The following is a 16,822-nucleotide window of genomic DNA, read 5'->3' as shown; positions in this document are numbered from 1 at the left end:
AGCTGTTACTCAATGTGCAGCCTTCTTGGAAATCTGTAATGAATGTTTCATTTCAGTCTTCATAAAGGAAAGGGATATGAGTGCACCATGCTGGAAAAGAGACAACAGAGAGTGGGGAGAGCAGAACAGACATACTGGGATAAAAACAGAGGAGGTTGAGATGCAACTGGATTCCTGAAGGGAGTATAAAGCACAGGGACCAGATTGGCTGCTTTACAGGTGTTTCAAGAATCTAGATGGTGTGCTAGCAGATCCCTTGATCAAGATTTCTGTTAGATCACTTTCCACTTTGGAAGTGCCTGAGGATTGGAAGACAGCAACTGTGATACCCTTGTATGGGTGAAGTAAGAAAAAGTTCAGGGAAATGCAGGCCTATTAGCCTAACATCAATAGTACTGGCAGGGAAAGTCATAGATTTTTCAGGAAAAGGGTGGTTGTTTTCCTAAGGAACAACAGTCTCCAAGGCAACAACCAACCTGGATTGATAGTCAGAGGGAGCTGTCAGACAAACCTGATCTCTGATCCCGTTTTATCACTGGGTTACAGCAGAACCTGACAAGGAAGTACCTATAGATGTGGGCTACAGGGACTTCACCAAGGTCTTTGACTCAGTCCGGGAGAGGACATTGCTAGGAAAACTGCAATAGTCGAGGGTAGGATCAACATTAAGGAACTGGACTGTTATATGCTTAAATGGTAGGATACATGCATGTGGTGAGAGGTATGATGTTAGGAATAAGGAAGGAGACTTCTGGAGCTGGAGTCAGTCATAATCCAACACTCATCACTGTGTCTGCTTTAGAAATATCTGAGGCAGCACAGAACAGGCTTAACGTCTTTGTGTATGATATAAAGGGCAGTAGTTGAGGATGGGTGGGATAGTCTAAAGAAGGATATGGAAAGACTGGTTAAGCATGTTGAAAGGTAACATTTAAGGTTCCCTGCAGAACAATGAAAAGTACTGGACCTGGACCATAGCATCCCTGGTGTGAAATATCAGCTGGGGGGGGGGGGAGTTGAATTGGTGGTAACAGAACAGAAAAAGGATCAGCGACTGCTGATCACACCTGGACTGGACCACAGGGAGCAAAAGGAAGGCATGGTTGGAATAATACTGGAGTGTATTTTTATGAGAACAAGCATCAAAAGCAAAGAGGTAATGCTGCCAGGCCCTGCTCAGGTCACACCTTGAGTACTGTGTACAGTTCTGAAGCCATACAAGGACAGGGATAGTAGGCCACTAGAAGAAGTCCAGCGAACAACCACTAGCAGAGGACATGGGATGGAAGAGAAAGAATATGTCCAGAGACTAGAGAAGTGCAAGCTTTTATGACAGAGAGGGTGTGGGGGGGATTATATGGGTGCACAAATTTATGTCAAGGAGATGTGAAGGGATTGTCCTATACATGAAGGAAGAGTGGACGCAGAGGTCACAGGCAGCAGACTGCAGGGACCAACAACTATTTGGATCTGTGAAAGCATTTCTTCACAGGGAGGGCTGTGGTCCCAAAGAATGGACTATCACAGTGGTTAGTAAATAGAAAATCCATGGAAAAATTAAAGGGGATGGAACAAATACAGAGTAGAGAATATAGAAGATAGGAAAAAAAGAGGAAGAATAATGGCAATATCACTTAAAAGGCAGACTAGATAGGCTTATTGCATTCCTCTGTCATCAAGTAAAAATAATGAAATGAAAGTGATGCTCACCCTTTACTTTTGTATGTAGCACAAACAATATCTTACACTCCACTCTGAAGCATTCAAACCAGCTTAAAAGCTTTGTTACTTTATTTGGGACAACATCTATCTCTAGGGGTGGATGTGGAAAAAGTGGAATGCACATTATAATTTTACTGAGCCTTCCAAATACAGGAAGCTACTTTATGGCTGCACATTTCAGGGATGTATGCGCTAATCAATCCCAAATACTGCTCAGCCTGTGAATTAACTGAGCTAAACATCTTTCCATTCATGAGCTAACTATAGATGTTTGTAAGCCCTACCATACAAAATCAATCAATTCTGCTAGTACCTTCCTCTAAAGAAATTATTAGAAACCTCAAAGACTGTTTCTGATTCACCAAAATAAAAGAACAGACCAGTTGGTAAGTAAGTACTTATTGCTATCAGGCAAACTAAAAGGATTGTTTCATTGAATTATTACCTCCTTTTGCTTTATGGGCCAACATGGGTCAAGTCAAATGTGAGCAACTCCTAACAGAAGATCTCAGAGATGCTTTACTTCCCAGACCACTGTTCAAAATACCATTTCCTTGTTTACCACTTTTAATGACATCAGCAACCAAAGGATTATTTACAAATGACTTTTCAGGTGCTACATCCCATCACATGTATCCCACTACTAATACTACTTTTTGAGGGTGATACAGGTCTTATCAAAAAATCCTATGACATACTTATGGATAACATGGGAAAGGATTCTTAATATTTTGCCAAATTAATCTCAGGTATAATAAAAGCATGAAGAACAGTAACTAAAGTATTGTAGCATTTTTTGGCAGTGCAGACAGTGATTTTTACTCTCATGCACCTTCAGTTTTGCTTTCTACTCCTGCATCATTTGTTACAATTCCTGTTCAGAGTCTACTTATAATACAGCATCATGCACATACAGCAGGTTTATTGATCTGTCTCCCCTGACCTGTTTGTTAATGTAGTCTATTAGCAGTATGACCAGGACTGGGCTTAGAGCTGAATCCTGATGCACACCCACTCCCACTGGGAACTCCACTGTGAGTCTGGTCACTATTTGCACTTGTGTTGTTGGGTCTTTGCACATAGCCTGCAATAATTCCACCAATGTTTCTGGGACTTTGAACCACCATAGGGCTACCCATATTACTTATTTTGGGAACCTGTCACATCTGTTCTCTATGTTTAGGAATACCCAGTTGGATTCCTCCTTCATCTCCAGCTTTTTCTTCACTGCCTGTCTCACTGTAAATATCAGATAAGTTGTACTGCATCTTGAACTGTAAATGAACTGTTCATCTTGCATTTTACTTCCTAATTGCTTGCATAATCATTTATTAATCACCCTCTCCAGCACTTTCGTGCATTGTGACAGAAATCTTATACCACTGTACTGCCCAAAGTTGTGAATATCCTATTTGTTCTTATACATTGGTACTAGAATGCCTGTTCTCTAGTCATATGGGATATGCTTTTCTCTCTGTCTCTCCATATTGTGATGAGTGACCTCAGGAGTCAGTTTTCCCCTAACCCACCTAACATGTTTTTTAACATCTTTATTATTGTCAGTTAAGACATAGGCAAACATACATTAATATAAAAGAAAATAAACCAAATATTTCCAGTTACATTCATTATACATCACATTTGTTCTTTATATAACTATCATCAGCTCAACATTAGATAAATTGCAAGAGCTTCCTGTTTCTCAGTTTTATCTTTTGTTTGGCCTCTTTTCACATTTCCTTAGCTGCCATAACAGAAGCCTTTTTAATCCATACTCATAAATACTTCAACTTATCATGTCCCCATAAATATGGATACAGTTGAACCAATTCATGTGTGGGTACATAATTCACAGCTATAGCCTTTGTTTTATCTTCATCAATTTTATGTCCAGAAAAGACTTAAAATGTTCCACAAAACTAAGATGTCATTTTCTGGATTTACCAGGCACAAAATAATATCTGTAAATAAAGCCAGCTTTTCTTGATTATCATACCAATTATATCCTGACTCCCTTATTTTCTTTGCCAATGGTTCTAAATAGAAAGCAAATAACAAAAGGAAAAGCCTGCCTGATTCCTCTGTTTAAACACAACTTATCAGAGAGGAACCCTTCCATTTTAATTCTTTCCTCTGATCCTTCATATATCCCCTAATTAACCATATTACTGTATCAGGGAATGCAAATGCTTATATTGGCCTACTCATAAAATCTCAGCTTACTCTATTGAATGCTTTCTCTGTATGAAGACCCACTAACAGCAGTGGCATTCCCTTACATTCTGCTTCCCTCCAGATTATAATTGTGTTATTATTGTTCAGAAATATTTGCCTTCCCTCCACAAAACTAAAACTGATCCGTACCTATCAATTTTGGACATGTCTTTTCCATTCTTTTAACCAGTGTAGAGAGAAACAATTTACAAGCATGGTTTAAAATTGAAATGGGTTTATATGAAGCTGGGTATTATGGTTCTTTACAGTCTTTAGGTATTGCATCCACCACAGCTTTCCTCCAAGATGTTGCAACCTCACATGTTTTACAAATACTTTTAAAGGACAACAATGGGATTCTATTATTAAATGCTCAACTTCTCTGTCCACTTTCTCCCTATTTACTGTCCCTGCTATGAATAATCAACAATAAAGGATTTAAAACATTTTCAATTGAGTGTTTCTCTCCACTAGAACAGTACCTTACTGTACTGTGGTGCTTTCACTTTCAAAAAACTTTTATCCCTCCCTGGAAAAGCTTGCTGCAGTCTCCAATTCACTGATGTCATCAAGGCCACTGAATACAGATAGTTTTTTCGCCAATTCCATCCCCAAATGGACATCACCACAACCGCCCTAAAAATCTACCCATGCTGTGATGTCACAGCTTCCCGGTCCTTCCCCTACCCATACAGAAAGTAAAGGCTAGAACAAGGAAACAGTACACGAGTCAAGTCTTCTGCTGTGAGCTGTCAATCACAGCAGGTAACAGCTCAAATTACCCTTAGCACTTTGATAGCAAGGGAAGTTAGGGGTGAAGGGGGATAGGAGATGAGTGAAAGTAGTACAATTCAGGCTTCACAAAAGATTACAGTTTAGCCATTCTAAAAAGAAGCAGCAGTAAAAAGCACTTTGAAAGTCTGTTCTGTGGCATTTGCACTGTTAGTGTTTTAAATAGTCATTGAATGGCATGAAATGTTACTTAAAACTGACTGAAAGACAGCAGTGTATGTATGTAAAACCAGTGCAGTGACAGGAGCTTTAGGAAGAAAGAGGCCTGTGAGATGTAATTTTTTTACATACAAGCACTGCATTGTGGGATACACAGAGGCAGCCTAAACAATCAGAATTACTTCAAGATGCAAGACCCCATGTGCTCAGACTCAGAAATTACATTGAAAAATTAATTTTTGCCACTGCTCTTACTATTGTAGCAATATTAGTTTCACTAGCTGTATTTTCTGCCATTATTGTTAGTATGTTTATTATTATTAGTTTTCATAACTGTAAACTGTATAATTGGAGCTTTTCTCCCCGGGTCTCTGCTGAAAATAGGCTTCTGGCCCAGTCGGACATTACCAGGTAAACAAATGTAATAATTAAATAAATAAATAAAAATAAATTAAAAAAACCTATAAATAGTCCCAGAGTGGTGTTAAAATATAGGAAACACCAAACAATGATGAAATAAACATGTTTTATGAGTCTGTGGGTGTGGTTCTCCTTTAAATAAAATCTTCCAGATCTGTATTACTTTTTTCTCTCCTAACTTCCAAACATCCACAGGCATATAATCTGTTCCTTTGAGACTTTCCTGAAGCTTGATTATACATTACCATTTTTATCTCATCTCCTCCTAGCTTATCTATTAATGTTGAGCCTCATCTACCTCTAACCTTGGCATTATTAAGTCTTCCATAAATATATCCATTTACATACTTTCATTTTGTTTCCACATTTCTCTGCTTTACACAAATTTTCATAACATTTTCTAAACATCTCTAATACCTCTATTTACTATTGTCTAAGTTGTGCTAAACGTTTTTGTGCTCTGGAGTTATTATCAAAAAATAATTACTTAACGGGAATCTTTCTAAACCCATGCATATTATCCAGATACCCCTTATTTTCTCTTTAGCACTCTGCATTACTCTTCTTGTCCTGTGAGATTCCCCTTATTCTGCAATACTTAACCTTTGTCAGCACCTATGAGTAATTCTTACTACTTCTTAACCATATCTCTTTCTCTTTTATTTCTACCCTGTTATTAAACTCCATTTTCATTTGATCCCATTCATTAGCTATAACTTCAGAAGATATTTCTGCCTTCCCTAATAACTCTTGATTAATTTATATTACCCATTCCTTATAGGTTCATAGGTTCATAGGTGTGTACTAGGCTAATGACCCTGGAGCCTTTACAAGCCTAACCCATAGAAGTGCCCTGGCATTGTGCCGCCTGATGTTAGTTCCCAGTGCCTCTATCAAGTAGAGCCACTGGAGTGATCCTTGGTGTGAACTTTCTATTTCCCATCTACTCATCAAGATTTATCTTGAAGAGGGCCAGTGAGGTACTCTGCTTGACATGTATGGGAAGTCTATTCCAGAGCATGGGCAGTCTCTGGGTTATGAACCTGTCCCTCCAGCATGTTCTATTGATTGTGGTAATGATGTTGAGGTCTCTGATGTGTGTGGTGCAGAGGGATTGGGATTTCTTTAGATGTAGCATTTCTAACAGAGCTGGGTCAGACATGGCTTTGTAAGTCAAGCAGAGATCGCCTCTTAGTAGACGATATGAGACAGAGAATAGCTGGAGTTTTTTGAGTCTGTCCATGTACGACATGTGTTTAAGGCCTAGGATCCTCTTCATGAGGTACTTTTGTGGCATTTCCAGCTGTTGCATGTGTCTAGTGAGGTACATGCCAAATGGGGCATTATACTTGATGATTGTCCTAATCAGGGAAGAGTAGAGAGAGATAATGACCTCTTTCTTCCTGGATGCAAAACCCTTGGTAATGAGATGTGCCACAAGAAGGACTTTCTGACCACAGTGGCAATGTGGTGATCAAAGGAGAGGTTGCTGTCAACCTGTGTCCCCAGATCTCTTATAACGCCTTCAGTGTTCAGTAGGCTCCCATCAATGTGGTAATTAGTGGGAACTGAGTTTTTCCCAAAGGGGATGAGGACGCATTTTTTGGAATTAAGCTTAAGGCCATGGTTTCGACACCAGTCATCGGTCTCAGTGAGGCCTTTCTGTAGGATGTCTACATCACTTGGGGAGTTAATAATGGCTCCCAGCTTGCAGTCATCTACGAACTTGATCAGCCAGAGTCTCTCCATGTTGGCCTGGACTTCTGAGAATAGATGCTAAACAGGAAAGGACCCAGGACTGATCCCTGTGGGACTCCACTCATGACCGGTCAGCAGTCTGATTTGGAGTCTGCTACATTTTCACTGTGGTTTCTATCTGTGAGCCAATTTGCAACCCACCTAGTAATATAGGGATTGATGCCTAGTTTGGTAAGTTTATCAATAATTCCTGAGTGGGGAATGGTATCAAAACCTTGGCCAGATGGAGGTATGCTGTATGAACTGCCTTGCCCTCATCCACAGCTCTGGTGACTGACTCAAAGAAATCAACCAGGTTGAGCAGGCATGATCTACCTTTCACAAAACCAAATTGTGTGGGATCTAGAGTTTGGAAATTCCCCATATCCTTGTTAATTAGGTCTATGATGATGTTCTCCATAGCTTTACATATCAGAGTTGTCAGGCTAATGGGGCAATAATTCCTAGGGTCTGTAGTCGCTCCCCCTTTATGGAGAGGGATGACTGTAGCAGTGCGCCATTTAGTAGGGACAAAGCCTGAGGTGAGGCTGTGACTGAAAAGGACACACAGATGTAATGCCAGTTCACTTTATAGTTCATGTAGAACACATCCAGGGATATTGTTGGGTCCCATGAAAGCTGTATTCTTGGCCTTGAACAATGCAGCTTTAAGCTGTGCTGCAGTAATGCTGGGTGACTGGCATTCCTCTGGTACTGTGATTGGTCCTTTAGGGGGGGAGAGAGGGGAAAAGTTGGCACTGAATCTGTCAGCCAGTATGTTTGCAATATCTGTTGGCTCAGTATAGGAGATACCATTGTGCAGTAACTCAGAGCAAACCTAGGTATTGCCGTGGAGACTTCTGATATAACTATAGAAGGCTATGTGGTTGTTTTTAGTATCTGCCACAATTCTGCCTTCATAGCTGGCTTTAGAGGTTTTGATGAAGGATCTCAACTTTTTGTTGAGGCTAATAAGGGAGTTTTTCCAGTCTTGGGACTTCACCTTTTTCTGCAACAGTTTCTTCCTTCTGTTGTAGAGTTTATTAATGGGAGGGGACCACCAGATTGGCTTCCTTTTTTTGGAGAGAGTCTTGGTTCTGTTGGGTATGGCTGGTTCCATGCATTTATGTATGTGTTCGTACACTGCATTGGTGTATGATTCGGCAGTCATGCATCTATTTTCTATTGCCATGGGTGCCATGAAGTTAGCCGCCTCTGGTTTTAGGTGCCCAAAGTCAGCTTTGGAGAAGTTTTTCATGGTGGTTACCTTTGCGGAGTGTGTGGGTGAGATGTGGATTTCCACGGTGATTAGTTTGTGGTCCGATCTAACCAGAGATGAATTGACTATTGGTGTAGAACAATGTTTGCTCATGTTAGTAATAACCAGGTCAAGGATGTTGCTTCCTCTAGTGGGGATAAGAATGAGCTGGTCCAGGGCATTGGAATTGATGAATTCCAGGAAGCGTTGGGCCAGTGTATTGGTGCATGGAGTAGTTTTCCCAGTTGATGGAGGGGTAATTGAAGTCACCTAGTATGAGAGTGTTGGGTTGGACCCTAATAGTTTCCAGGGTATTACATGTAGGTCGGAAAGCACCATTGTCTCATTATTACTTCATTACCCTGTAATTTTATCTTGTTTTTTTATTGGTGCTTGATCTGAAATAGTTATTGGATTCATGCTGAAGCTTTCAATTAAATGCACATGTTCTTGAAAAATACAAATTTCTATCTAGTCTAGCTCAGTTATTGTATCTTGAGGAATAATATGTAAATTTTGTCACAGGTTCACAGATTCGTAGGTAAGGACTAGGCTGGCTGCCCTTGAGGGACATTTTAATCCTAGCCAGTTTCCCTTTTTGGGCTCCAGTTAACCTATCACATTCTCTTGGTCTGTCTGTCTGAGTTCCTCCTACTGAATTCATATCTTACTTTCCAAATATTTTCATAAATTTATTCAGAAATCCTCCCTCTTTTATTATATTTTCCTTTCTAGGTCCCCTGATATAGCCTCTCTATTGCAAATCATGTTCTAGTCCCCACCTATAATTAATATTCACTGCTGAAGGCTGATTATTTCTCCTCAAATTTTATTAAGGTCCAGAATAGCAATTTTTGGTAGAATATAACTATATGCCAACATAATTCTCCTCTCTTGCCAGTAGTCCCTAAGTATCACAAATCTATCTGTACCACACATTTCCTATTATTATCTTCTTCTCCCTCTTCTATCACAATTGGAGTCCCTCTAGAAATTAGTATAATTATTCCCATTTTTATTTGTCCATTGCATTCTGATGAGTACCCATCCTGAAATCCTTTCCTTGTCAAATTCACATGCTCATTTCTTTCCAAATCTGCCTCCTGCAGCATTACTATTTGAACTTTCCATTTTTAATATAATTCAACACTCTTTCCTTTTTGTCTATACCTGTAAGGCCATTTATATTCCAAGATAATAAGGCGAGTGTAGCCATTATAATAAAAAGCTGTTGTTCCCACCTATTATACATGTCTGTTTTTAAAGGTGTATCTCCAACTTTTGTGTTACGTGTACACACTAATGTTTGGCAGGCTGATCTTTTATACATTTTTTCCTCACCTCTATTTGAACCTATGTTGCATTTTATTAGGCATTTTGTTTTAATGAAAATCCTCAAATAAAAAGCTAAATATGTTTCAGAATATCTCCATTCTCCATTAACTTAGAACAAATGCATAAAACTATATACACCTTCAAAACATGAAGTTTACCCACCAGATTTGAACAATTGCCCCAAACTGACAGCTGCGCCCACAGGCATTACCTAATCTAAAATTAAGGTTATCTATGCTAAAGCACATGCTGCACCTGGTGTTTATGTGTAGATTTTCTTAATGTTTATATTGCATTGAAAGTTTGATTTATCAAACTGATTATCTTTAAAGACAACAAAGGCAACAGCATCATGCCTGTTGTAACCATGCTCCATTTTGTTCTCAAGCCAATGGGCTGAACAAAATATGCTGCTTGTAATGCAGTAGCTTGCAACTGAATTTCTTCTAGCAAGTTCACATTATGCTCATTCCTCACACTCACCACCATATGCTCCTTCAGACCCTACTTCTGAGCTACTGTTGTACAACTGCTGTCTCCCACATCCCATATAAATACTGCATCCTGCAGATCCTCAACTAACTTGCAGCCTCCAGAGGGGCTGACAAATATTCACAACAAAGGGTGCACCATTTGTTTATGTTTGAATGATCCTAGTTATAACCAATTGCAGGTAGGCGATCCCGATTCTTCTAGAAATAGATCCTTTCAGTTACACCATATTTAAAGGTCAAGCAAATGTACTTCTCAGTACTGGACTAGAAAGCTACCATCTCTGCAGGCAATTAGCAGTATTCATTATCTGAGCAGGGCAATAAAGCAATGTATCAGTGACACAATAGGCGCATGTCTACACCTAACATTCAGAATGCATGCCACAAAACCTCCCTCCACCACCACGTTTATAATACTAATTTGCTTGTTTACTGGACTTTAACAGCAGTTGCATGGATAATATTAGGTCTCATATTATCCTGCCCAGTGGATTTTACAGTGGGCAAGTAGCCATTTCATCCTATCATTCCCCTCCAAGATCTCTATCATAGCAGTCTGGATTTATTCCCATAGTGTCAATGGTTCAACAGGTAGTACACTCATGTTTGGTGCTGGAAGACCAGAAGGCTTTGAGTTCTATTCCCCCCAGGTGACTGGATTGCTGACAAAACAGTGCAATATTATGGCGATGCTGCATTCCTGAATGTGCCATTCTTCAGATAAGATGTCAAATCAAGATCCTAACTGTTTGAGCTGGTGGTAGGTCAGGTGGATGCCTACAGAAAAGAGTAAGGGTCATTCCTAGATGCCCTGGCCAAATTTTCACCCTAGTTGTATAATTACCACCTCAAGTCTACCCTGAAAAGAGGTCACTAGCCTAGTGAGACCAACCCAGTTTACAAAGGATAAATAAATAAAATTATAGTGTACAGACATATTTCAACATGCTTCAGAAATACAAAAATAATAACGCAACTGACACCAAGCAAACTGGTTTACACAAAGGAACACAATTCTAAACAGAAAGCAGAGATAATTTAACACTTTCAAATTAAAGTAAATGAACCATTAACAGGTAATTATTCTGATGAGTGAGATACCTGAAGTGACAAAGACAGTGAGGATGTTATTATGAAAAGTGCAGAAGATTAGAAGACAGAATGCTAACAAATGGGAAGGTTAATAAAAGGAGCTTTAAGTAACAGGGAAGGGGATAGAATCTCAGCTGAAAATATATGTATATAGTAGACATTTCAGTTCATGTTAAGAAATCATTACAGTGATCTATTTTGCCATCTGGGATTTGGGGCACAAAGGCACAGTAATAACAAGATGCTATGCTTTTCTCTGGTAATTCTTGTGATAATAAAGTGAAAGCATAAAAGCAATTAAATTATTTATAAAAGAAATACAATATCAAAATGGTTATTATTTAGTTTACCTGGATGTGGTGTGACAGTGACAATATGCCACTCGTTGAGGTCTGAACGGTAGCTCTGAATTTTGTCATAAGTACAGCTCCCTCTATAACCGTAGTGTCCTCCAATTACATAGATGATATCATGAAGAATGCAAGCAGTAGCATTTCCTACACCTATGTATTAATGTTAAAAGCAGAATGATTATTAAAACAGACATTTTGTACAAAACTGATAATTAAGCAAGTTGTGTAATAGTTTACAAGAAAACATAATCTTTAAATGACAGGATTAGCAATGTTTGCACAGCTCCAAATGTAACTCTCCACTTTTTTTTACACTTATTAAATGTAACACTTTTTTCTTTAAAGGTTTGCCTTTACTTAATCTTTAATCCAAACTCCTGGAGAAATCCACGTGACTGATTTGCCTCACTTCTTTATATCTAGTTCCAATTTTAATCTCTGCCTCTATGCTTAATTCAAGAAAGTTTAGTACCCCAAATATGGAAAAAGGCTTATGTTGTACCTTTGCACAAAGGTGGCAACAATAATAACATAACTAACTTCTGTCCCATTGCCATCCTATCCCCCATCTCTAAACTCCTGGAAAAGTGTATCCACCTACAACTCTTACCATATCTCATAGATAAAAATCTACTTACTCCCACACAACATGGCTTTAGACCCGGTCACAGTGCTATGACTGCCCTTCTCTCCTTCCTGGAAACTGTGAATAAAGCACGAGATTCAGGCCACATTGTCTCAACCCTTTTGCTAGACCTCTCCAAGGCCTTCGACACTATCTCCCACAATCTACTCCTAACTAAACTCTCTAAGCTTAACCTGTCACCTTCCTCTCTGAATTGGTTCACTAGCTACTTATCTAATAGATGCCAAGCTGTAAAATGGAAAAAAGCCACCTCCCAATTCCGTAATACCCCAACTGGAGTCCCTCAAGGATCCATACTAGGCCCCCTTCTTTTCAATATATTCATAAATGACTTCCATAACTCCATCCCCTTCACTAACATCATCCAATATGCCGATGATTTAACTATTATTTGTTCTGCTACCTCTATACCTACCCTTCTAAAGCTCACACAAGATGCATTCTTAACCACCGAACTATGGATGAAAGAAAATCACCTCGCACTAAATGCATCTAAAACCAAACTAATGCTATTCATCCCATCCAAAGCCACCTCTTATAATATAAGTACATTCCCTATCACTAGTCATAGTAATACACCCATCAAACTCGTTTCAGAGGCCAAATTATTAGGTGTCCAAATTGATAGTCAGCTCAAATTCTGCTCCCATCTTCAACTTAATATAAAAAAAAACATAAAAACTAGGTATGCTCTACCGAAAAAATTGCTATTTAATACCCTCCACTAAAATCACCCTCTCCACCACATTTCTCATCCCCTCCCTCCTCTATGGTGCCCCACTCCTAACTAACCTACAATCTTCACTCAAATCACAACTCTCCTCTTGCTATAACAAAATTGCCAAGTTTGCTACTGGCCATAAGTCCACTTTACACCATTGCTCATCTCTCTACAAACTAAAATGGTTGGAACTCACCAATCATCTTACCTATACTCAACTTACTGTTGCCCACAAGCTAATTTTCTACCCTTCCCTCTGTCCCTCCCTTTCCTCTACCTTCAAAATGCACCTCCCTGATGTCTATCAACCAAAACCTAATAGAACTGTATAAACCATCTCGTCCCCCAGGAAAAAATCTCCTATCCTATAATCTAGCTCGTCTCTGGAACTCCCTACCACCACCCATCCGCACCACCTCAAACATCCGTTCTTTCAAAAAATCTCTTCACTCACATCTATTTTCCCAGTGGGAATGCTCTTGCTATCACCCCATATAATCTCCTCTCTTCTTTTCTCCTCCTATCTCATACATCCTGATGTCACTTGTTTAAGCCTTGATACCGATTGCATAACATGCACCTCTTAGTGTAACATACCATATATCATATTGTAAATTTTATTCTCTCTTTTGATTGTATATTAATCACTATTCTGTTGTATTTGTAATTGTTTTTACTAGGCTTTTGTAACTATAACAATTTGTAACAAGATATTTCACTGTAATTTTCTGCTTGGAGCTTTTCTCCCCAGGACTCCATTGAAAACGGGTTTTTTGTGACCCAATGGACTATCCTGGTAAACCAACTGCAAATAAATAAATAAAGAAATACAAAATCATTTTTTGAGGATTTTATATGAAAAAAGTGAAACAGAAAGGGGTGAGTGCTGAGTGTAGTCTGCCTAGTTGTTACTAACTCCTATGAAGCTACCTCCCTACATCTCCTTCCATGCTGCTGCCCTTCCCAAATGTCTCTGAATCCACCTCTCAGTTCAATCTTTACTGCTTTATCCAGCAGGTTGTTTAGTGCGTCAGCACCTCCTTATTTAAAAATAGCTTCTTAAGTCAGCCTTAAATGTTCATCTTCCAGCTGCCACAAATGCCTTTTCCTTCTCCCTTTTTGTTCCTTAAATCCACCCTACTTGAGGTCTGAAAACATGGTAAGCCTATGTCATGTCCCCCTTCACCAGTCTCTTCTTACACAAATGTGCACCTAGTATTTTCATCCATTCTTCTTTCATATATTAATCCACCATTCTCTGTTTCCTTTGTGGATCTCCCCACTTTGAACAATGACACCCACAGGCACCTTCAACTACTTTTGGTACCTGAGTAATCAAATGGCACTATACCTTTCTACATACGTCTGATGGTTCTCTAAATAATCACACTAGCAATTCATCTAGAACCTATACCTTATCACTCTGGATTCACAGTTCACTTTCCACTTCATTCCCACCCCCACCTACTTTCCTCCCATCTACCTCCTAACAGCTGGTCATCAGCTACTACCGGCTCCTCTTCTAATTTTTTGAGGTCTAAAAATCCTGCCTTAGCATTCCCCATGCACGACCTAACCCATGTCTGGGGCCAGTGAGGAGATTGAGAATACTGGCCAGCATTATATTGCTGTCAGGAAGTGTGCCATAACCTTTACACCCAGTGGCAGCCTTGTGAGCTCTGCAATGGTTGCCTCTGGGAGGTGCATGCATGATTGCATACATGAGCATCCTCCAGATCAACAGATACACTGCTTGCATCATGTAGCTCACCTGAGTCTTACCGTTACTATTATAGTGAGTCTAGGCAACCTTCCTCCCTCCTCAAGATGGGTGAGCTGGAATCAGCTGCTCAGTTCCAGCCTTCCCCACCCGAGCTCTCCAGCACTTGTGCTGGCAGTTGAACATAGGTCATCAGGGGTGCATTTAGGACTTTATCGATGTATGCTACAGGGTCAGGGAAACTTCTCCTTCTGTCATGATTAATGCTCCTTCAGTTCTTAACAAGGTGAGTCAGCTGGTCATGCAGCCCTTGTCAGTTACAGTCAACTTTCCACATTGCTATGTATTTCTTCTTTGAAAGATTGTGTCTTACATTCTTGTTCTATTATTGTACATCTGCGGAAACTGACAGGAATGTAGGTAGCACCTCTGCCTCATCCCCTGGCTTCCTCAAATTTCTCCACCCACTTCATTGGGCCCAGTTTCTGACCAAGTCCTCCTGTACTCTTGGATATACTAAAAGAACAAATGTTAACATATGACCACCTATTCAGTTCTTTTTTAAAATCTGCTTTTCCATACAGTGCTACTTGCCATTTTTCCTAGCCTTCTCAGTGGCCATTTTTTTTAACTTCCCAACTACAAAGGTTCATAGGTGTTTACTAGGCTAATGACCACAATGGCCTTTTTAAGCCTAGCCATGCATCCTAAATCTCTGACAAGTTCTGATACCCTTGATAAGCATAAGCATGGGCCTTGGAGATAAATTATTTACACGTTACCTGTGTCCATTAGAGACACAGGTGCCAAACCAGGGATGAATTTCCGGTTTCCCATCCAATTGTCCAAATTGCACTTGAATTGGTTTAGGAAGGAACTCTGTTTCACATGGAAGGAGAGCCTGTTCCATAGATGGGGTAGTCTCTGGGATACATACCTATCTCAACAGCAGGTCCTATTTATATCATGGGCAAGGTTTAAGTCTTTAGAATGGGTAATTATGGCACTGTTTGTTTTGTGGATATGCAGGTCCATAAGAGTGGGGTCTGACAATGCCCTTTATGCAAGGCATAGATCTCCCCTCAAAAGCCTGTAGGAGACAGGGCCTTAAGGTGGTCTGCATAGGACATATTGCTTATGCCTTGTATTCTTTTAGTATGGAACCTCTGTGGATGTTCCAACTGTTGGATATGCTTGGTTAGGTACATACCAAAGGGGGCACTGTACATATTGATAGGTCTGATGGATGCTGAATACAGTGGAACAATTACTTCCTTGGACTTAGACGCCATACCTTTGTTTATAAGTTGCGCAACATAGAATGATTTCCTCACCACTTTAGACACGTGATGATCAAAGGCTAGATTACTATCCATGTGTGTCCCTAAGTCCATGACTACTGGGTCAACTCTAAGGGGTGTGTTGTCAATATGATAATTACCAGGGATGGATGACTTCCCAAAGGATACTATTATGCATTTCTTGGCATTTAGTTTTAGTCCATAGGTATGACACCAATTGTTTATCTATGTGAGCCCCTCCTGGAGATCATTTGTGTCAGTGTGAGATTCAATGACAGCTCCTAATTTGCAATCATCTGCAAATTTAGTCAGCCAGATACCACTGACATTGGCCTTGACTTCTGAGAAGTAAATGCCAAAAAGAAGCCCTGATGGACTCCACTTGTGAATGGCCTCTTTGTAGAGGTGAACTCTTCAATTCTAACTTCCTGGGTCCTGTCTGTGAGCCAGCTGGCTATCCACCAGGAGACATACAGGTTTGTACCTAACCTCCTGAGTTTGTCAACAATGCCCGAGTGGGGTATTGTGCCAAATGCCTTGACCAGGTCAAGGAAGGCAGTGTGAACAATTCTGCCCTCATCCAATGCTTTGGTGACTTTCTCAGAGAAATCCACTAGGTTGAGTAGGCATGATCTGCCCTTGACGAAACCAAACTGGGTTGGGTCCAGTGTCTGGAGGTTTACTATATCTCTATTGATCATCCCCATGATAATTCTTTCCATAGCTTTACATATAAAACTAGTGAGACTTATGGGTCTGCAGTTTCCAGGGTCTGTAGATGGCCCACCTTTGTGCAGAGGGATGACTGTTGCCTTTCTCCATTCATGAGACACAAAGCCTGTTTGGAGGCTACAGTTA

General features: G+C 39.9%; 1 protein-coding gene across 1 annotated transcript in view; it reads right to left on the bottom strand.

Annotated features, from left to right (window-relative positions):
- Positions 1-16,822, bottom strand: part of KLHL23 (kelch like family member 23) — a 197,071-nt gene that overhangs the window by 58,645 nt on the left and 121,604 nt on the right. The window contains exon 3 of the mRNA XM_044075498.1: positions 11,574-11,726. Within this exon, the coding sequence (XP_043931433.1) occupies positions 11,574-11,726 (153 nt within the window). The remainder of the gene's footprint in view (positions 1-11,573; positions 11,727-16,822) is intronic.

Source organism: Protopterus annectens, chromosome 6.part1, assembly GCF_019279795.1.
Source record: "Protopterus annectens isolate FY-2018-M chromosome 6.part1, PAN1.0, whole genome shotgun sequence".
NCBI lineage: Eukaryota > Metazoa > Chordata > Ceratodontiformes > Protopteridae > Protopterus > Protopterus annectens.
This window is presented reverse-complemented; position numbering and strand designations above follow the sequence as displayed.